The sequence below is a fragment of the Bombina bombina genome, chromosome 1 (genome assembly GCF_027579735.1).
Source record: "Bombina bombina isolate aBomBom1 chromosome 1, aBomBom1.pri, whole genome shotgun sequence".
Classification (NCBI taxonomy): Eukaryota; Metazoa; Chordata; class Amphibia; order Anura; family Bombinatoridae; genus Bombina; species Bombina bombina.
The window spans coordinates 25,163,114-25,185,381 of record NC_069499.1 but is presented as its reverse complement, the minus strand read 5'-3'; the positions used below and the strand labels follow the sequence as shown (position 1 = coordinate 25,185,381).

General features: G+C 38.6%; 1 protein-coding gene across 1 annotated transcript in view; it reads left to right on the top strand.

Annotated features, from left to right (window-relative positions):
- SYNE2 (spectrin repeat containing nuclear envelope protein 2) overlaps positions 1–22,268 on the top strand; it is a 799,180-nt gene that overhangs the window by 610,939 nt on the left and 165,973 nt on the right. Inside the window, exons 79-83 of the mRNA XM_053697281.1 lie at positions 2,119–2,301; positions 3,114–3,254; positions 4,977–5,153; positions 10,596–10,751; positions 20,099–20,248. Coding sequence (XP_053553256.1) covers positions 2,119–2,301; positions 3,114–3,254; positions 4,977–5,153; positions 10,596–10,751; positions 20,099–20,248 — 807 coding nt within the window. The remainder of the gene's footprint in view (positions 1–2,118; positions 2,302–3,113; positions 3,255–4,976; positions 5,154–10,595; positions 10,752–20,098; positions 20,249–22,268) is intronic.

Genomic DNA, 22,268 nt, shown 5'->3' with positions numbered 1-22,268 from the left:
TTAACTTAGGGCATGGTTGTTTATTCTAGAGTTTTTATTTTTGGGTGTTTTTTTTAATGGGTATTAGAATAGGAATAATTTTTATTATTTTTGATAATTTGTTTGTTATTTTGTGTAATGTATTTTTTTAGGGGTTTTTTTTGTAGCAAAAGAGCTGTTTAACTTGGGCAAGGCCCCCCAAAATGCCCTTTTAAGCGCCCTTGTTAATCGAAGTAAATTTGAAAGGTGTTTAAAATTGCATGCTCTATCTGAATCATAAAGTTTTATTTTGACTTGAGTGTCCCTTTAAGGTCCCCCAGGGCCCTTGGTAGTTTATTCTAGATTAGGCTTTTTTATTTTGGGGTGTTTTTTTTTAAAAAGGGTATTAGAATAGGAATAATTGTTATTTTTTTGGATATTTTCGTTTGTGGTTTTTTTGTAATGTTAGGTTTTAGTGTAAGGCAGCTTTGTTTTGTTTTTCACAGGTAATTTTGTATTATTTTAGCTAGGTAGTTAGTAAATAGTTAATAACTATTTACTAACTAGTCTACCTAGTTAAAATAAATACAAACTTACCTGTGTTATAGTGTAGCTGGCTTGGATTTTATTTCACAGGTAAGTATGTATTTAGTTTTAAATAGGTATTATTTAGTTAATAATTGTAAATTGAATTTAGATCTATTTTAATTATGTTAAAGTTAAAGGGTGTTAGGGTTAGGTTTAGGGGTAGGTGTAGGGGTTAATAGTATAATTTAGGTTGTTGCGATGTGGGGGGCTGATGGTTTAGGGGTTAATAGGTTTATTTAGTGGTAGTGATGTGGAAGGCCAGACGTTTAGGGGTTAATAAATTTATTTAGTTGCAGCGATGGGGAGCGGCGGAATAGGGGTTAATAACTTTAATATAGTGGCGGTGATGTTGGTGTGCGGCGGAATAGGGGTTAATAACTTTAGTATAGTGGCACGTGAAAACAGCGCTTGTATTTTTTGTGGTATAGAACTTAAAAAACCCATATCGCACACACAAGCCGGGTTTTGAAAAACTTGTAATGGCAGCGCTATAGGGGGTTAAATAACGCAACTTTTCTTGAGTTCGTTAATTTCCCTATAGCGCTCAAAACCCGTAATTTAGGTGAATGTGTTTAATCCCTGCTAAGGAGTAGCAGATAAGTTAATCTTCACTCCTCATGCAAACAGTGAGTCGCTGCTACATGCGTATGCTGCTCTTGATTGGCTGACCAGCAGTTTCCTACGTGGTAGCTGTAAACTCACAGTTGTCTGTAGTATGTAATGAAAACATGCCGTGCTTTAATGAATTAGGTCAGTATTTTTGAATTTGATTGTTTCTTTAACTACAGCTTATTTGAAGTTAGTATTTATAGATGTAGATACTTTTGATAAATATGATTTATATAATTAATTTACTGACTCTGCAAGTGAATAACATTGGTACCTCAGACCCTCATAGGATAATGTAGATTAGAACAAATTAAGTGGGCATGAAAATATGCACATGGCTTGTCTGTGTGGACGCGATGTGTAGGTAAATGGGTGTGCGCTTATGAGGCTGATTATATTAAATCTCGCTGATACACTTATAAATATCAGTCTTTTCAAGCTAACTTTACATTCCAGGGATGGTCTGGCCATTTGACAGTTACCGTTTTTATTAAAGCAGGAAATCTTTCATCTTCTGCAGAGGGACGTTGCAGAAACTGTTTAAGAAAAATATTTAGGAAACAAAATGTGTTTAGGATGGTGCCAGATTAGTTAAATATACAAATATTTAGCCAGTGAGAGAGCATATTGTCATTTTGGGGCCAAAAATATATTTTTCCATGAAAGAAATTGTTTCTTTTGGATAAAAATGTACAAAAATTAAGCAGTAAGCAGATATCAGATGCTTAATTTCCCTTGTTACTGTCTAACACATTATCTATTAGCAGAACTTGTCATAAAAGCATTGATCAATCATTTGGTAAAAGAAAATAACTATTAACATTGCACTTTAATACAGTTCAGTTATGTCTGGCAGCTGAGGGATCAGTCGTGGTAGAGAATATGTTTGTGAAGCCAAAGTCTTTAGGCCAAAACCAGCTGCAATTCTGTTGTAATAACCGTCTTTTGTTACAATTATTCAAGGAATTCACCAATGAGGTTGATCAGAAATCTTCACTAAAGACCTCAGTGCTAAACACTGGTAACCAGGTTCTGCGGCTGAAGGAGGCGGATACTGCGGCCCTGAAGGTCAGTCTGGCGAACTTTGAGGAACGATGGACAGAGCTTATAGCAGCACTGCCCCCCATCCAGGAAAAACTGCAGCAAGTAAGTGCCCAGCACATCTCACGGGCAGAATGCCAGCTGGTGAAATAAATACAGCAGTGACTGGCACGACAGAATTTAAATGGACAGTAAAGCCAAAATTAAAGTTTCATGCTTTAGACAGAGCAGAACTTAAGAAACATTTTGGTTTATTTTTATTTTAACATTTACTTTGTTCTCTTGGTAGGGTAAGGAGCAGAATTGCACTACTGGGAGCTAGTTGGTGACGTCTTTTGTCATTGACTCACCAGATACGATCAGTTATCTCCCAGTAGTGCACTTCTGCTCTAGAGATGGCAGATGTTATTTATGTGTTTTGCAGGGATTAAACCTATAGTTGTATGCGAGCAAATTGTGCCACTTTAAGGTTTACATTTTGACAATTTATCCTGTACTAGAAGTTTTAGACAAGAAATATCGCTGATCATTTACCCAGAAACATTACTTATTATTTTTCATTTAAAACCTACCTAAGTAGGCTCAGTAGCCACAGCGCACTACTGGGAGCTAGCTGCGCATATGTGTCTTTAGTGACTGGCTTACCTGATATCTCCCAGAAGTGCATTACTGCCCCTTCAACAAAGGATGTGAAGAGAACAAAGACATTTTGATAGTAGAAGTAAATTGGAAAGTTGTTTAAAATGACATGCTCTACCTGAATCATGAATGAATAAATTTGGTTTTTGTGTCACTTTTCACCATTGGTAAATGCCAATATCGCACTGTATAAAAACAATATCACATTCATATATCTTCTATTAATAGAACTGTTGGAGCTAAAAGACAAACTGCGCAAATCTTTGTGTCTTTTACAGCTTTTTATGGAAAAACTCCCATCGTGGGACGCGATTCGCGAGCTCATGGTTTGGATGGAACAAGTGAACCATGTCAGGGAGTTGGAGGTAGCAGAATGTCCTCACTCGTCTGACGTCAGGAATCATCTTCAGAAATACAAAGTAAGGTCAAACGATGCTCGGAGTGTGGGCCTGAGGGCATGTGTGGGGTAACTCCTCCTTAATCCATAGGGTTTTATTGTGATCCATACTGTTGGATTTATCTAGCCGCAAAGTTACCCCTTATTGGTCCTCTATACATATTACACTGATGCCAGAGAGACGCATATCTCTAATAACTGGATTATATCAAACACCTCTTTTATGCCCATAGATATGAACAAGAGATTTGGGATATTTCTCAGATATAATAAATGTATCTGATAATGGTCCAAATTCTATAACTTCACCCAAAAAGTCTTCAGTTTTATTTTTGGAACCTTTCATGAGATTGAACTATTGAACATCAGCACTCTCACTCCTGTAGCTGCTCTAATTAAAAAAAAATCCCTTAATATTAAATATTAATTTAGCATTTACACATATTCCAAGTGGGAGACTGAATAGAAAACATTATCATATAAATATGGTTAAAAGTATATTCTAGCTTTTGTTCTATCTAAGGGGTGCTGTTCTCTTTTTTCAAATGTATGCAAATCTCTATGGTTAAAAGTATAGATACAATTTTATTAATTTAACAAAATAAGAAAAAAATAATAAATAAATAAAAAATATCTCTCACATCATATATGAACCGTTGCCATAAAAAGTATGCGCATAAAAAATATATTTCTCTAGAAAGCGTCCAAGTGAAGTGTCTGTATCCCAAATGTGATAGAGGGAAAAAATATTAAATAATAGTCCCACAAAAAAATAATATGCGATTCCAAAAATAATGAGTAGATAATTTTTTGTGCTATGATTCTTCCTTATAAAAATTGATCCATCCTTCATGTATGTTAGGATGTTACTTATAAATTTGTGCAAAACTACAAAATTATAAGGAGGCTTACCAGATTGCAAAAGATAATGATAATATCTGGATAGGACTTGTACAAATGCTAATGGCTGAAACGCGTTGGCATGGTGTGTTTTGCTCAAGTCCTATACAGATATTATCGTTTTCTTTTGCAGTCCCCTTATCATTTTGGGGTGTTTTACTATCACATTACAGTTTTGCACAATATACACTTTCTTAAAGGTAACATCCTAACATACATGAAGAAAGGATTAATTATTCATAAGGAAAAATCATAGCAGAAAAAAGGATCTACACATTATTTTATTTTTTTAAATCGGATATTATTTTTGGAATCATCTATTATTTTCTCTGGGACTATTATTAATTAAAAATTGTTTTCCTCTATTACATTTGGGATACAGACGCTTCATTTAAACATTATCTAAAGATATATATTTTTTAAGCGCATACTTTTTATGGTACTGGTCCATATATGATGTGAGAGATATTTTTTATTTATTATTTTTTCCTATTTTGTTATAATAATAAAATTGTATCTATACTTTTAGCCATATTTATATCACTCCCTGATATTGTTTTCCATTACATGCGGTCTTTAATTAGAGGATTTTCGGGAGCTTGTTTGAACTAGTGGCGCTGTAGCATTTATTTATTGGAGGCTGAATAGAGACAATGTCTATTTCTCCATCCTTTATATAAGTTAATTGCAGTGCTACTTTGCTGTAAAAACGTATTAACTAGATAAAGGGTTAAACCTTGAGTATCTATTTTCAATTTTTTTTAAGATACAGACGATTTGGGATTCTAAACAAGGGGTGGGTCATTATTTTGTACATTTCTAAGCATCCAGTGATCGTTTGCAGGATCTCCGGAGAGAGATGAACCAAAAACAATGGATTGTAGATTTTGTTAACCAGTCCTTACTGCAGCCGAGTGTTGGCGATGTGGAAAGCAAGCGCTACGAGAGAACAGAATCTGCCGAACGCCTGGGTACCATGAATTTACAGTGGTTGCTGATGCAAGGAGACGTTAATAAAAAGGTGTGTCTGACATTATGGGAACTGGGGCACTGTCACAGAAAGGGTTGTTAATTCATAGAACAGACTTCCGGTAGAGGTGGTAAGGGGGCAAAAACATGAAGGAAATACTAGAATCCCTGGAATATGCTTAAGGTAACAATTAAGAACACTCATTAGGCTGCATAAGGGGTCTTGTTGTACAGGTGAAATTCCCTGAGGCTCTCTTCACCTATCTTTTCTAATGTATGACATGGTGGTGTTCCTGACATTAATATACATAGGTGTCCCAATACCTGATATCTCACACATCAGAACCGCTAACAATAGTTATAACCACAACACTTAGGAAACAGGTTTGCAAAGTGATGTTAATTGGTGTAATTGTTAAATATTTACTTAATATTTATCTTCTTCTTAAATGGAAAGAGTCCACAGCTGCATTCATTACTTTTAGGAAATAAGAACCTGGCCACCAGGAGGAGGCACCCCAGCCAAAGGCTTAAATACTCCTCCCACTCCCCTCATCCCCCAGTCATTCTTTGCCTTTCGTCCCAGGAGGTTGGCAGAGACAGAATTTTTAATTTTTGTTTTTGTCTCTTATGGAGGGTAGTACTCTTCGACATGGGACAGGAGTTTTAAGTAGTCCTGTCAGTCTCTCAGTGAGGGCTTTGATGAGAGTTTGAGTCCGGAGATGCAGGGAGTTTCTTTCTACGAAACCATCCCAACTCATATTAACAGCTCCTCAAGCAATCGGCGTTGTCGAACTTCGCTCCGCTGCCTGCTTTCTTCTCTCAAGTCCACGGCGGAGGCGATGCTACTATCCGTCACACTTGAAAGACCGTGTTCCTATTCCACGGCGTAGATTCCGGTAAGATCATTTCATTGTACTTTATTCAATGTACTGTAATGTTAATGTTTCTCGTGAGGCTATCACCTTGCGGGTTTAACTTATAACATAAGGGTCTCAGTGAGTCTCTGTTGGTATCTTGGAATTGAGGGTTAATATCTCCTGAGGGGGGTTATTGGACAGGGGGGTGTATAATTATGTTTGTTATGTGATTCAACCTGCTTATGTGTGAGGTTTATGGGCTCGTGGTTTGGAACTTTAAGGCCTTTGGAAGGGACGTGGCCTGTTGGCTGAGCGCGCTTTTTGGACTATACGGTTCACCCTGTGTCCGGGCGTGGTTACGCTCTGTTCCCATTTCCGCATTCCCGACCGTGTGGCGACTGAGATATTCTAGTCCGTGGGGGTCTGGTCATAGGCGGTGGTGAGTGCTTCAGCCATTGGTGGTGTCAGGTGCTGTTTTTGTTTTTTACTATTTGTAGTCCATATTGCTATATCCTCTTTGCAGCTATGGGGGATTCTGATGCTGAGACTGTGCTCATTTCAGATTCAGTTACGGAGGATTCTGATTCCATAATATCTGACTCAGATTCTGTGTCCGGTGACGAATCCGGTTTAGCCTCATTGACTCCTGTCAACCATTCTTGTTCCATATGCCATATGAGAGCACCCGGTTCCTCAGGCTCAGGGAATCAGGGATCTGCTAAGCCATCCGCCTCTGGGGGTCCTGTCTCCCAGGGAGCGAGTTCCCTACCGAATCTTCCTCCTACACATGTGGGTAACCCAGTTTATAGTTCCTCCACGCAGGGTGGTGTGTTCCCCCCCCGGAGCTTGCAGCAAGTTTTCGCTTTCAGATAATGTTGGTGATTGCTCTTCTGCAGAGTCCAGGCGTTTCTTTAAGAATGTGCTTGTGCCCTATTATCCCGGGTATTCAGCCTTGGGGTGGGCCACCGCAGTATCCTGAAAGTTCTGTTCCGGAGTGTTGTGCCTTTCATTACCGGATTGCCCACCTTTGCATATTGCTCAAACATCTGTTTGAGTCGCTAAATGACCCTATAGTTCACAGATACGGTAATTTTCAGACTGATAGTCTGAATGGTACGACTCGTTAGACATGTGGGGATGAGGTTATCTCCTATTGTTTTCATTTTGAGTTCTTTCCCAGTTTTTGTAAGATGGGGTTCCGTTTGGCTGGTACTACGGGTAGGCCGGTGTCTTTTTTTTGGGGCGTTAACCTTCGGGTTGCCTTGATTTTTATTTGTATCCGATGGGATGTCTTTTATTTTTGTTATGTTTTCCTTCTGGAACTTTCTGGGATCGATACTCAATACTTCTTCAAAAGTTGTTTTGGACATGTTAGTCCTGTGTTGAAAAATGCCTGTTTTCTTTTCTTCCCCTTTGAGGGAGGATTTAAGCAGCCTGCCGGTTAGGACCCTGAGTGCATGCTGGTCCTGTTGGGTTCGTTCGGTCTTGCGACTGTTCAGACGCGTGGTGCTGTTCTGCTCGCTGGTTCGGTAGAAGTGCAGGGTGCTTGGTTATCATTTATTACATGTTAACTAAGCATTTGAGAGGACCTGTAGGTCCGTGAGGTGGGTAGGATTGTTCTGTCCCGTTAGCCTTCGGTCATAGAGATCCGGTCAGGGAAGTTTCCGCTGCGTCACTCTATCGGACATCTGATTTAATCAGAACCTAGAGTTTCCTCCCCCATGCGGTGGAGGGCTGGAGGGCTAAGCGCCCCATTTCCGTGGTTTGAGTGGTTTCGGCCTTTTGTTTTAAGGCCTGGTTTGTCCTTTTAGGGCTTGATCCAACAGCTTTTATGGATAGCTGTCTAGCGTGCGGATGGTTTGCAGTTTGCAGCCAGTTGCAGCTTTTGGCACCTTGGAGGTGTGCGCGTTGGCTGTTAGAGTGTCTCTAGATGCAGCTTTTACTCTTTGACATGAACTGTCTGATTGAGTTTGAGACTTTTGGGTCTTCCTCTATTGTCTCTGGGTGAGTTAGATCTCCTTTTGGGAATCTACGTTTTCTGGAGAATGGTTGATCCCTGTGGGGACTTTGTTCAGCTCGGGGTCCCTAGAGCTGGGAACGCTTAGCGTTTTTCTCTTCCCTGTGTCCTCTGCCTGTGTGGAGGTGATGTGGAGACTAGCCCTGCTAGTGGGTTTTTCTGGACCTCGAGGTATCCCTTCTGTTGTCCTGGGGCTTGAGAAGTTCTTTCATTCGACTTCTAGTCTGGTTCCTTGGAGCATGGGACTTTGGCTAGGGGTGGTACCTCCCTTTGGTCGGGGCTTTCGAGTTCCTCTTGCTATCCGGGTTCTCTGGATATGCATCCATTCCCTTGTCTGGCTTTTTAGCCAGTTGGGATTTGTAGTCTAGGATATGGTTGCCTGGACTATAGGTGCCCAGACCTGTCTTTTCTCCCTGAGATTCTTACTTTCTGTGGCTTTGCTCCTTTTCCTGACCCAGTTTTGGGTTGTTTTGGATTCCTGCACCTCAAGGCTGGTCGGCGTGTTCTACAGTAGTCGGAACTTGGGCTGTGTCCACAGCTCCCCACCTGTAATTTTATGTGGGGCGTCCTTATATTCTTCTGGTACCTTTTCACCCTGATATTTCTTTACTGTTTCTTGTTCCTTGGCAGAATGACTGGACGATGAGGGGAGTGAGAGGAGTATTTAAGCCTTTGGCTGGGGTGTCTTTGCCTCCTTCTGGTGGCCAGGTTCTTATTTCCCAAAAGTAATGAATGCAGCTGTGGACTCTTTCCATCTGAAGAAAAGAAAATTATCAAGTATTCATAGTTTTTATTTTTTTGGTACAATACTCTCACCCAATAGAACAAAATATTTCTCAGCAATCTTGCAGGTACCAACTAGTGGCTGACTGTGGGTGTTTTGAGGCTTTTGACAGTCTTGGTCTGGATTTTTACCTAAACCTTAAGGGTTATCGATTGCGCTTGAGCGATATCTGGTTTTCGCAAACACTTGTGCGCAAGTTGAATTTCGCTCGTATTACAAGTTGAAAGTAAATGTGAACGCGTGAGAGCAATCGTGATTTACGCTAGAATGGTTACAGCAACCTCAGAGCTCTGGTTAACTTTAACGCGAGTCAAAAAGGTTTCACAAAATACATTAAAATGATGTTTAAAAGTACAGTTACACTCAAAACAACTCTATCTAATAAACATTATTTAAAAACATTATTGCACAAAAATAGTTATTAGAGCTCAAAGATAAATATTTGTGCAAAATGCTATGAGATAAATATTTAAATATCTCATTAAGAATAAATAGAACATATTCTGCTATGTGTAGAACATTAGTTTATGAAATATTCAGTATTATCTTATTATCTTCTTTTAGTGTTTGCGTGGCTTGTGAGGGAACGTCATGTTGCATTTGCGACTTTTCTATGGGTATATTTATCAAGCTCCGTATGGAGATTAAGGCCCCTTGTTTCCGGCGAGCCTTCAGGGTCTCCGAAAACAGAAGTTATCAAGAAGTTATGAAGCAGCGGCCTAAAGACCTCTGCTCCATAACTTGTCCGCCTGCTCTGACACCCCCTGCTAGCGGCCAATTGGCCACGAATCTGCAGGGGGCGGCATTGCACCAGCAGTTCACAAGAACTGCTGGTGTAATGATAAATGCAGAGAGCAAATGCTGTCGGCATTTATCGATGTGCAGCGGACATGATACGCTACTTCGTATCATGTCCGCTCGCATATTGCTAAATATGCCCCAAAGTCTCTTTGTTACAGCTATGTTACGAACGCAAGAGCACAAACTTTTTACTTTCGACTCCTAATACGACTGTGAATCGCTGAGTGCAAAAGGCGTCTAGCGGTTTTAACTCTCCACTGGTAATCTGGACCTCGGTGCGAGGACTATGAAAGAGCTATTGCCGCTGTGAAATATCGAATCTTGCAGTCATGTCTGACCATTCATAGGCTAACAAAGTTGTCTCTTTTTTTATTCTTAACCCATTTTTACATTTTTCTTTGCACATTTGCTAGCATAGACTGTTTTATTTCATTGTATTTGTAATTAGTTTGTTTAGTAATGTTGTGAAGGTCCTTTTGTGATACCACTGTAATTAAAGTCAAACTCCTTCTATACATTGAGAAATGAAAATCTCTATTGATTATAAGAGAGCAGACTTTTTATCGGCAAGATATAGGTCAAAGACTCTTTTTTTTTATTCTGTGCTATAATACTTTTTTCTCTGTCATTTCAGTCGTTTGCATCTCATGTTCAAATCTCAATTTTCTGCATAGTTTACTATATTTAACCCCTTTGCTGCCAGATAGCAATATGTTGCATGTCTCTTTGGCAGTAGAGGGGTTCATTCTTTTATTATTTATGATTTGTGTCACAGACCCTATTACTGAACAGTTTTTATATGCAGATATCGTTTGAGAAACTTTGATAAAAAAGATAACAAGATCTAAGTACCCAGCAATTTAGAACTGATACATTTAGCGCTGTGAGAAGATGAAAACTTTGGAGTCCGTGCAGTTAATAGGGAAATGTGTTATGTTACTGAGATAATATTTCTTTTTCCTCTTCACCAACGTGCAAAAGGTGTTTAGTTTAATGATGAAGACAAATCACAATATTGAGTGTTTTTTTCAGATTCAGCACTTGGAGCAGGTTCTTGAAGCGATTATAGCGAGCGAGAGCAAACAGCAGACACTCAGCAGCTGGTTTGATGGCCAACAGCTCCGAATGAACAAATTGCTAAAGCCCTCATGTGTCACCGCCGCAGAGAGTAACCTGGCAGATTGTACGGTAAGCCGGGTCTCATTCACTTTATATAGCGCTCTTCCCAAAACCATAGCGACTTGTTAAAGGAACATTAAACACTTTGAGATGATAACATAAAATAATAAATTGTATGTATAAAAAAAAAAACCTCTGCATTATACTTTCATTATTTATTTTGTCCCCTTTTCCTGTAATTCTATTCTAAAACTATGAGCTTTTCAGTTCCTGTTAGAAATGGAAGTGCAGAACACTGTTATATAACACAGCCATTGGCTGCACACTCTAGTGACCTATTTATAACAGTCTCTAATTGGCCACAGCAGAGAAGGTAACTTAAGTTACAACATGGCAGCTCCCATTGCTTTATAGATACTAAAACTTTACACTTATTTTGTCACTATTTAAACAGCTCATGAAACTTTACAAAATTCATCTACATGTTATTCTCAGATTAATCTTTTCTTTGCATCATTTTATCTGGCATTTATTTAGTGTTTAATGTCCCTTTAAATTACATTCACTCTGTGTGTTGGTTTTATGTTGCACCCAAACTATTCTTTATAGAGAGCCGGTCATGAATGGTGAGGTTGGCCATGGACCACATTACATTACTCGCACATATGCTCATGGTATGCTGTGCTGAAAAGAATATATAGGTAGCAGAACTGTCTGGCAACACTAGATGGCAGAAGTGTCTGTACAATGTAGAACACTGTTAAAAGCAAAACTGCTGCCATATAGTGCACTCCTGAACCTACCTAGGTATGCTCTTCGATATAGGCTACCAAGAGCACAAATTCAATTTCATATCATTCTTTTTACGCACTGCTTTTTAACAAAAGATACCAAGAGAACTAATACATTTTGATAATAAAAGTAGACATTTGTTTAAAATCGCTGCTCTTTCTGAATCATGAGATTTTTTTGTTTCATACCCCTTTAATTACTAAGGACAAGTGTGCAGCTTCTCCTTCAATAACAAGTTACTGATATCTGCTGTACAGTGGTGCTGAGGGCCACACAAATAACCTAGGAGGAGGACCCATGTGACTCACAGGCCATAGTCTAGGCAGCCCTGTTTTATAGGGACAGGGAGGTGGGTGTATTTAGTACTGTATTATAGAGAGTCATTTATTGTTTTTGTATATTTATTTAAATGAAACGCCCTATTTCTGCAGACTGTAACCCCACCCATAGCTGCTGATGTCAGTGGCCGGATCACCCAGTCATTATCTTCAGTGTCATCGCACTATCGGCTAGATTACGAGTTTTTGTCTGTAAGGCTTGCGGCTTCTATTGGCTGATTGGAACAGCCAATAGAATGTGAGCTCAATCCAATTGGCTGATTGGATCAGTCAATCAGATTTTTCCTACCTTAATTCCGATTGGCTCATAGAATCCTATCAGCCAATCGGAATTTAAGGGACGCCATCTTGGATGACGTCGTTTAAAGGAACCTTCATTCGTCATTAGTCCGTCAGCCAGGAAGGATGCTCCGCACTGGATGTCTTCAAGATGGAGCCGCTCCGCGCCAGAAGGATGAAGATCAAGATGCCGCTTGGATGAAGACTTTTGCCGGATGGAAGACCTCTTCTGCCCCGATCGGATGAAGACTTCTGCCGGATGGAGGACCACTTGTACCCGGCTTCTTGGATGACTTCGGCCCAGCTGGGTGAAGAAGTCTCCCGGTAAGGTGACCTTCAATGGGGTAGTGTTAGGTTTTTTTAAGGGGGGATTGGTGGGTTTTAGAGTAGGGGTGTGTGAGTGGTTGGTTGTAATGTTGGCCAGGGGTATTGTATTTTATTTTTTTTACAGGTAAAAGAGCTGATTACTTTGGGGCAATGCCCCGCAAAAGGCCCTTTTAAGGGCTATTTGTAATTTAGTATAGGGTAGGGCATTTTATTATTTTGGGGGGCTTTTTTATTTTATTAGGGGGCTTAGATTAGGTGTAATTAGTTTAAAATTCTTGTATTTTTTTTCGTAATTTAGTTTATTGAATTTAATTGTATTTACGGTAATTGTAGGTAGTTTAGGTAATTAGTTTAATGATAGTGTAATGTTAGGTGTAATTGTAACTTAGGTTAGGATTTATTTTACAGGTAATTTTGTACATATTTTAGCTAGGTAGTTATTAAATAGTTAATAACTATTTAATAACTATTGTACCTAGTTAAAATAAATACAAAGTTGCCTGTGAAATAAATATAAATCCTAAGATAGCTACAATATAACTATTAGTTATATTGTAGCTAGCTTAGGGTTTATTTTATAGGTAAGTATTTAGTTTTAAATAGGAATAATTTATTTAATTTTGTTAAATTTATTTAGTTTAAATTAAATTACAGTATATTTAAGTTAGGGGGGGTTAGGTTTAGACTTAGGTTTAGGGGGTTAATACCTTTAATATAGTAGCGGCGACGTTGGGGTGGCAGATTAGGGGTTAATAAATGTAAGTAGGTGTCGGCGATGTTAGTGCAGGCAGATTAGGGGTTAATAAAATGTAACTAGTGTTTGCGAGGCGGGAGTGTGGCGGTTTAGGGGTTAATACATTTATTAAAGTGGCGGCAATGCCCGGTCGGCAGATTAGGGGTTAATAATTGTAGGTAGGTGGTGGCGACGTTGGGGCGGCAGATTAGGGGTTAATAAATATAATGTAGGTGTCTGCGATGTTAGGGGCAGCAGATTAGGGGTTCATAGGTATAATGTAGGTGGCAGCGATGTCGGGTCGGCAGATTAGGGGTTAAAAAATGTTATTATAGTGTTTGCGATGTGGGGGGGCCTCGGTTTAGGGGTTAATAGGTAGTTTATGGGTGTTAGTGTACTTTGTAGCACTTTAGTTAAGAGCTTTATGTTCCGGCGTTAGCCCATAAAACTCTTAACTACTGACTTTTAAATGCGGTAGAAGTCTTGACAGGAGAGGGTGTACCGCTCACTTCTTCCAAGACTCGTAATACTGGCGTTAGGCAAGTCCCATTAAAAAGATAGGATACGCAATAGACGTAAGGGGATTTGCGGTAGCCTCGAGTCGCGGAATAAAAGTGAGCGGTAGACCCTTTCCTGCCTGACTCGTAATACCAGCGGGCATTAAAAAGTGATATGTATATAAAGTAAAGCCTAAGGGGTCGATTTATGATGCAGCAGATGCTGCTTCCGACCCACTCTGCTTCAGGTGCCGCGAATATGCAGGGGGGCGGCATTGCACAAGCATTTCACTAGAAATGCTTGTGCAATGATAAATACAGACAGCGTATGCTGTCGGCATTTATTGAGGTGTGGCGGACATTCTGCTACATCAGCAAGTGCTACCCATGTTCTGAACAAAAAATGGGCCGACTCCTAAGCTGACATTCCTGCATTTTCAAATAAAGATACCAAGAGAATGAAGAAAAAATGATAATATGAGTAAATTAGAAAGTTGCTTAAAATTGCTGCTTTATCTGAATCATGAAAGAAAAAAGTTTAGGTTTAATATCCCTTTAATGAGGCCTTATACCTATAGCAGGTGCGCCAGATTTAGTGAATTCTGGTTCACAGATTAGGTAAATCATAATGAAATCTACTTGTATCATGCATATGAATGCAGCAAGTGCTTGCGCCATATTACAATATTTATCTTATGCTGGAATTATTATCTTGTGCAAAACACATTACAATATTTGTTTTTTAATTGAGGCCGTATTCTTACTACGGTCTTTAGGGACATCACATGGTGAGATCTGATGTAGCACTCACAGATCAGCGGTAACTGACAGTCTACCTATGTACAAATGGGTCACTATTTTATTTTATCAGTGTCACAATGGCCGTAAGAGTGTCCAAACTAACTTTTTTGTTTTTTTGTTAAACAATATTCCTGTGCCTTTATGCTTGTGAGCTGTGTCACTTTCCACTAGTGGGAATTCTGCTTATCCACCAATAGACAAGCAGTCCCTAGGATTCTCGTGTACACAGACACGCACTTCCTTTTAGCAGCTAAATCAGAATAAACAGCTAAACATAACTTTTTTTATGCACAAAATATATTTTAATATGTAACTAGTGCTCTTTCATATGCATTATAGAAATGTCCCTTTAACAGGAATGTTCTATTTTGTTAATGCATTTTCTATTAAAATTTATTTACTTACAGTGACCTTAAAGGGCCATTATACACTCATTTTTTCTTTGCATAAATGTTTTGTAGATGATCTATTTATAAAGCCCATAAAGTTTTTTTTTTTTTTTAAATGTATAATTTTGCTTATATTTAAATAACATTGCTCTGATTTTCAGACTCCTAACCAAGCCCCAAAGTTTTATTTGAATACCGTCAGCTACCTTCTCCAGCTTGCTCCTGTTTGTGTAAAGGGTCTTTTCATATGCAAAAGAAGGGGGAGGGGGGGGGGGTGTCTTATTTGCCACTTGCAGTGGGCGTTCCAGCTGCCTTTTCAACAGAGCCAAATTGACAGCTTCTAAGTAAGTTTTTAAACAGTTTTATACTGGATTTTTATATCAGTATCTGTGCATCTTATTCTTTATAGTAGTGTCTATTACATGCAGTTATATGAAAATGAGTGTATACTGTCCCTTTAAGTCCAATCTTTCCAAAATTCACATTTGAAATCGGAAAAAAAAGGACTGGCCATTTTTTTTATTATTTTTTTGTATCAAATTGATCACCATATTACCAAGTCAAACACAGCCAAGCTTGATAACTCTCTAGATATTAGATCTATGTTTCCTCACAACGGCACTGATAATAACTTATAATGACTGTCACAGAAAAATTCTCCAGATTGCCCAGCTCCTCTGACCAACTGACCGGGCTACTCCTCCTCATTTGTCCCGTATTCTCTCTCTCTGCATATCGCTACTGTAGATAGGTTTTCTTTATGTCTTTACATTTAATTGATGGTGAAGATATGTTCAGTATCACTTTTTATTTGGTGTGATTCAGTCGTCATCAATAAAGGCCCCTACTGTTATAGGCATGGGCAGCACCATCTTGTTTTTTGGGTCCCAGCATGCTCAGAAGGGTGGCTAAAATCATTATTGTCTTATTTGTATTATCGGTCAGTCTGTGAGTGTTGTGCATTTATCAAGTGTTGTTGAATTTGAAGTGTGTATTTTGTTGTGGATATTTAGTTGATAACATGTGGTTGGGTGAATTGCTATCACCGGAGTCGACACTGTCCATGCATTATGTAGGTGACTTTTCCCATATCCAATCCAATGTTTTTCAAGTATAGAATAGGTTATTGTTTTATTGTATTTGTTTTGATGTTGAAAAAGTCTTATTGGGAGCCGAAAAAAATGTTGTACTAGAATCATAATCAACCCCATAATGTTTAACAATGAGAAATAAAAAACAGAGGGGCGCCTCATGTGTGGTATAGTCTGATTGAAGACATAAGAAAAAGCAACAGAATAGCCAAATGAGTACTCACATACTCCACGAGCACACTCATGTGCTGGTAGGGGCAGGTTGTAGATTTAGATGGGTGTGACAGCTCACCCGTTCAAGGATACTTCCAATACTGTAGTTCTGCAACAGGTGTAAAACAAACAGAGAGCACTATATGTGCAGACCATTAAGGATGATACATAGAAATGTGCTTTATAGTATAAAGTGGGTACTCACATACTCCCAAAGCACACCAATGTGCTGGTAGATACAGGCTGCAGATTCAGGCAGGTGTGGCAGCTCACCCAAACAAACAATCTTTTGGTATTGATGCAGTGAAAACAAAGGCAGGTTTAATGCTTCTCAGTAGCTGTGCACTTAGTAGTGATTGCAGGCAGACGGTAGGAAATGAGATCCACTCCAAAAGTAAAAATTTGCAAATATTTATTAAAAACAAAAATTTAAAAACAACACCAGGGTTGTTATACAAAGTGGATTACAGGGTCACCCAGTTGGCCCCAATGATTGCAACGCGTTTCTCGGTTGGCAAACCGTTTCATCAGGCATATCATAATCATTCCTACCTCTGCCTTTTATACCCTACAAACAAACAATTGTGTCCATTCTAAGGGGTGTGTTCTTAATTGATTCTCACCTGTGTGAGCTATCAGGTGTCTCACTGCATCAATACCAAAAGATCGTTTGTTTGGGTGAGCTGCCCCACCTGCCTGAATCTGCAGCCTGTATCTACCAGCACATTGGTGTGCTTTGGGAGTATGTGAGTACCCACTTTATACTATAAAGCACATTTCTATGTATCATCCTTAATGGTCTGCACATATAGTGCTCTCTGTTTGTTTTACACCTGTTGCAGAACTACAGTATTGGAAGTATCCTTGAACGGGTGAGCTGTCACACCCATCTAAATCTACAGCCTGCCGCTACCAGCACATGAGTGTGCTCGTGGAGTATGTGAGTACTCATTTGGCTATTCTGTTGCTTTTTCTTATGTCTTCAATCAGACTATACCACACATGAGGCGCCCCTCTGTTTTTTATTTCTCCTAGTTCTTGCCTGGATCATCTGGTTGAGAGGAGGCAGCCGCCGCTCAGCTATCAACTTATTTGTAAAAAGAGACATTTTCTTTCCTGTATACTCCAAAAGGGATTTATATAACCTTATATTGATATATTGTTCACCTCATAAGATAACATTAGTTTGTTTAAGTTTTAAATTGTCTTTAAGGGTTATCAATAACTACCATCTGAATTGTATACCATTCTGCGCCCCCTCCACTGTGATTTTATCACGTATTAGATGTTTAACAATGATACTGCCTGTGAGCTGGTCATAGGCGCATATGTACATATTTTTCATACCTCCTTGATCACATCCTTTTCTGGTGTAGCAACGCACTGCACCTGGTGCTGGATTGTGACTATGGACCCAATTGTCTAAATTCCAATGATCTGCAGGGAAATCATCACTTCAGCTCTCACCTGTGCAGACCTCACTCGTTTCTTTATATAAAGTGACTGAATGTCCCTGCGACTGGCGAGCTGCCTCCCATAGAGAGTAGTGTGGCTCCCTGGAATGGGAAATATCACAGGAGATAGCAGATGTAACGGGAGGCACCGGGCACTGATAACATTTATCTCGACTTAGGAGACAGGAAATTATAATTATATTTGAATGATTCAGACAGATCCAGTTCTCCGATTTTACTCTTTCTGTTGTATATTTTTTTGTAAGCAGTGTGCATGCGTTTTTTTGTATGGAGTGTGCATGTGTTATTTTTGTAAGGAGTGTGCATGCGTTTTTTTTTGTAAGGAGCGTGCATGTGTTTTTTTGTAAGGAGTGTGCATGCGTTTTTTTTGTAAGGAGCGTGCATGTGTTTTTTTGTAAGGCGTGTGCATGCGTTTTTTTGTAAGGAGTGTGCATGCGTTTTTTTGTAAGGGATGTGCATGCGTGTTGAGCACTGTATGTAAAACATTGTTGCAAACACAGCTGTCATATAATGCTCAAGATACATGCACACTCCTAAAGCTACCTAAGTATGTTCTCATAGAAAGGAGATGAGTTTCAAGAAATAGGTACATTTGATAACAAAAGTAAAATGGCAAGTTGTTGTTTTTTCCTTTCTTTTTTTACAATGACTCATTACATTTTTATTTCCTTGTCCTTTGGGTCATAGAACTTGTTATTTAGCCGGGAACGGACTTCAGTAAACTGAGATATTTATTTTATAACAAGTGATCTGCTTGTGCACAATACACAGCTTTTTTGTGCCACGTAGCTTAGCAGAGAGGGAAAACTCTCTAATTCCAGTGTTATTCTCTCTAGCCAATCCACTAAACTGAGATATATCTCTCCAAATCTTATGGTATCAAATCCATAGGAGAACACGAGATCTGACTCAGTTTTTTTCTAAGCAAATCTTTGATACCTCTTAACCAGCAGAGCAAGCCATTTATTATAATGGGTGAGAAAACGGACATGAAACCCTACATTTTTCTTTCATGATTCAGACAGAACATACGGTTTTAAACAACTTTCCAATTTATTTTTATTATCTAATTTGCTTAGTTTTCTTGGTATCCTCTTTTGAAAAGCATACCTAGGTAGGCTTATGAGCTGGAAGCTAGCTGCGGATTGGTGGCAGTTCATATATGCCTCACGTCATTGGCTAACTGATGTGTTCAGCTAGCTCCCAGTTGTGCATTGCTGCTCCTTCAATAAATGATACCAAGAGAATGAACAAAATTGATAATAGACTTAATTTGAAAAGGTTGCTGCATTTGAATCATGAAATCTTGGGCTTCATGTCCCTTTAATCTGTTCAGTAATGTAATATGGGGCTTTTGGTTAATGTGTTATCCCTGACACTCATCTCCTGCTACAAGTATCCCGGGAACTGTAGCACATGTTTGCGCATATTACTGAGTTGTTAACTGTGTATCAACAAGCACAGAGGTTTGTGATCAGCGTTCCTTTCCTGTCGTCGCATTAACCTGGGCACCAATTTGCTAAGAGCACAGATTTGACCAGACCCACAATTCTGCAAAGTGGCGCTGAGCATTTTGTCTCAAATGCCTTTCTCCCTAAAAGCTGCAAAACGCTGGTTGTAATTTGTCAGAGAAATGTCACAGGATGTTATTGCTGAGATGAAAGTGTATTCCTGGCTATTGTTGTTATTCCACAACTCTTTTTTTTTTTTTCTGTAAATCAGTTTTAACTCCAGCAGCCAAGAGCACAATAATTGTTAATTTAATAATAAAGTGCTCTGGGTTAAATTATTTTTCTTTAGCAACTATGTAATAAATTTAAAAAAAAAACACCCTCCGTTAAATAAAATAAAATAAAAAATACTTTAGTGTCCCTTTAATTTCTGTAATTTCTACCATGTCCATAATTCAATCTGTAAAAATAAACATTTAAATGAAGTTATTTGTAGCGTATCTTGAATAATTGCATACAAATGAATAATTTCACCCATCTGAATCTAGCAGGTGTCACCCTATATAACCCTGGCTTACTACTCCGTTTGATAAACCACATTTATTTAAGATTTAAACCATCACCGGCCTCTGGAAGAGACCATATAGACATTGCACAAGTTAAAGATTATGGGCACAGGTGATGGACCATTTAGCCTAAAGTGATTTTACAGCTGAGAGGGTGCGATAGAGTCCTAATCCATGTCACCTTCATTATTAATTCAGTGGTACGTCTATATTTAATAATACTTGTCTCCAATTATATAGCAAGAAGACCTTCCAATGACTCTTTACAAATTGTTAAAACTGGGTACATTTAAGCGATATTAAAAAAATTATTTCATGATAAAAATAGAGCATACAATTTTGAGCAAATTTCCAATTTACTTCTAATATCTAAATTGCTTCATTCTCTTGGCATCCTTTGTTGAAAAGTATAACTTAAGTTTAGCCATAAACCTGCTAATATGCATTCTATTTCTTGGTGGAAGGACTTGGAGGAACAGCTCATCAGTAAGCTCAGTGCCATAAAAGACCTGAAGAGCCAAGTGACAACTGGAATTGAACCAGAGATAAAATGGCAGGAGGACTCTGTGGTGATTGAGAACCTGTACAAAAAGCAGGAGATGGTTGCTAACCAGGTGCGTATAAATTCTTCCTATGTGCAACATCTATTTTTGGTTCACTATGCAAATTTTGCCCAGTCTGCAGTAAAATTGCGGCCGGGATGTTGCCATGGTCACAGTGTTACCATGGACGTAATGTGGATGCATTAAATGTGCCTGTGCAGTAACGTAGTCGCCAATTTCTACAGGTGTACAAACCCCCCATTACTCCTAGTTCTTAAAGATATTAACATCTAATAATGTTTGTACCATATGGTAGCCACCTTTATACCTAAGTAATCTTTGTTTATTCTATGTCCCAGGAAGTGTATAGGCAGACATGTTGTCCCAGGATGTGAATAGATAGAAATAATGTTCCATAACATGAATAGGCAGAAACGATGTCCCAAAAAGTGTATAGAAATGAGATGTTAGGAAATAGTGTGTAGGCAAAATGATGTAGCAAATATAGGGAGAAATTATCTTCAGGACGTGTAAAAGCAGAAATAATATCTCTGGGAAAAGTGTATAGGCAGAAAAACATAATTTATGTAAGAACTTACCTGATAAATTCATTTCTTTCATATTAGCAAGAGTCCATGAGCTAGTGACGTATGGGATATACATTCCTACCAGGAGGGGCAAAGTTTCCCAAACCTCAAAATGCCTATAAATACACCCCTCACCACACCCACAATTCAGTTTAACGAATAGCCAAGAAGTGGGGTGATAAAAAAGTGCGAAATCATATAAAATAAGGAATTGGAATAATTGTGCTTTATACAAAAATCATAACCACCACAAAAAAAGGGCGGGCCTCATGGACTCTTGCTAATATGAAAGAAATGAATTTATCAGGTAAGTTCTTACATAAATTATGTTTTCTTTCATGTAATTAGCAAGAGTCCATGAGCTAGTGACGTATGGGATAATGATTACCCAAGATGTGGATCTTTCCACGTAAGAGTCACTAGAGAGGGAGGGATAAAATAAAGACAGCCAATTCCTGCTGAAAATAATCCACACCCAAATAAAGTTTAATGAAAAACATAAGCAGAAGATTCAAACTGAAACCGCTGCCTGAAGTACTTTTCTACCAAAATCTGCTTCAGAAGAAGAAAATACATCAAAATGGTAGAATTTAGTAAAAGTATGCAAAGAGGACCAAGTTGCTGCTTTGCAAATCTGATCAATCGAAGCTTCATTCCTAAACGCCCAGGAAGTAGAAACTGACCTAGTAGAATAAGCTGTAATCCTTTGAGGCGGAGTTTTACCCGACTCAACATAGGCAAGATGAATTAAAGATTTCAACCAAGATGCCAAAGAAATGGCAGAAGCTTTCTGGCCTTTTCTAGAACCGGAAAAGATAACAAATAAACTAGAAGTCTTTCGGAAAGACTTAGTAGCTTCAACATAATATTTCAAAGCTCTAACAACATCCAAAGAATGCAACGATTTCTCCTTAGAATTCTTAGGATTAGGACATAATGAAGGAACCACAATTTCTCTACTAATGTTGTTGGAATTCACAACTTTAGGTAAAAATTCAAAAGAAGTTCGCAACACTGCCTTATCCTGATGAAAAATCAGAAAAGGAGACTCACAAGAAAGAGCAGATAATTCAGAAACTCTTCTGGCAGAAGAGATTGCCAAAAGGAACAAAACTTTCCAAGAAAGTAATTTAATGTCCAATGAATGCATAGGTTCAAACGGAGGAGCTTGAAGAGCCCCCAGAACCAAATTCAAACTCCAAGGAGGAGAAATTGACTTAATGACAGGTTTTATACGAACCAAAGCTTGTACAAAACAATGAATATCAGGAAGATTAGCAATCTTTCTGTGAAAAAGAACAGAAAGAGCAGAGATTTGTCCTTTCAAAGAACTTGCGGATAAACCTTTATCTAAACCATCCTGAAGAAACTGTAAAATTCTCGGAATTCTAAAAGAATGCCAAGAAAAATGATGAGAAAGACACCAAGAAATATAAGTCTTCCAGACTCTATAATATATCTCTCTGGATACAGATTTACGAGCCTGTAACATAGTATTAATAACA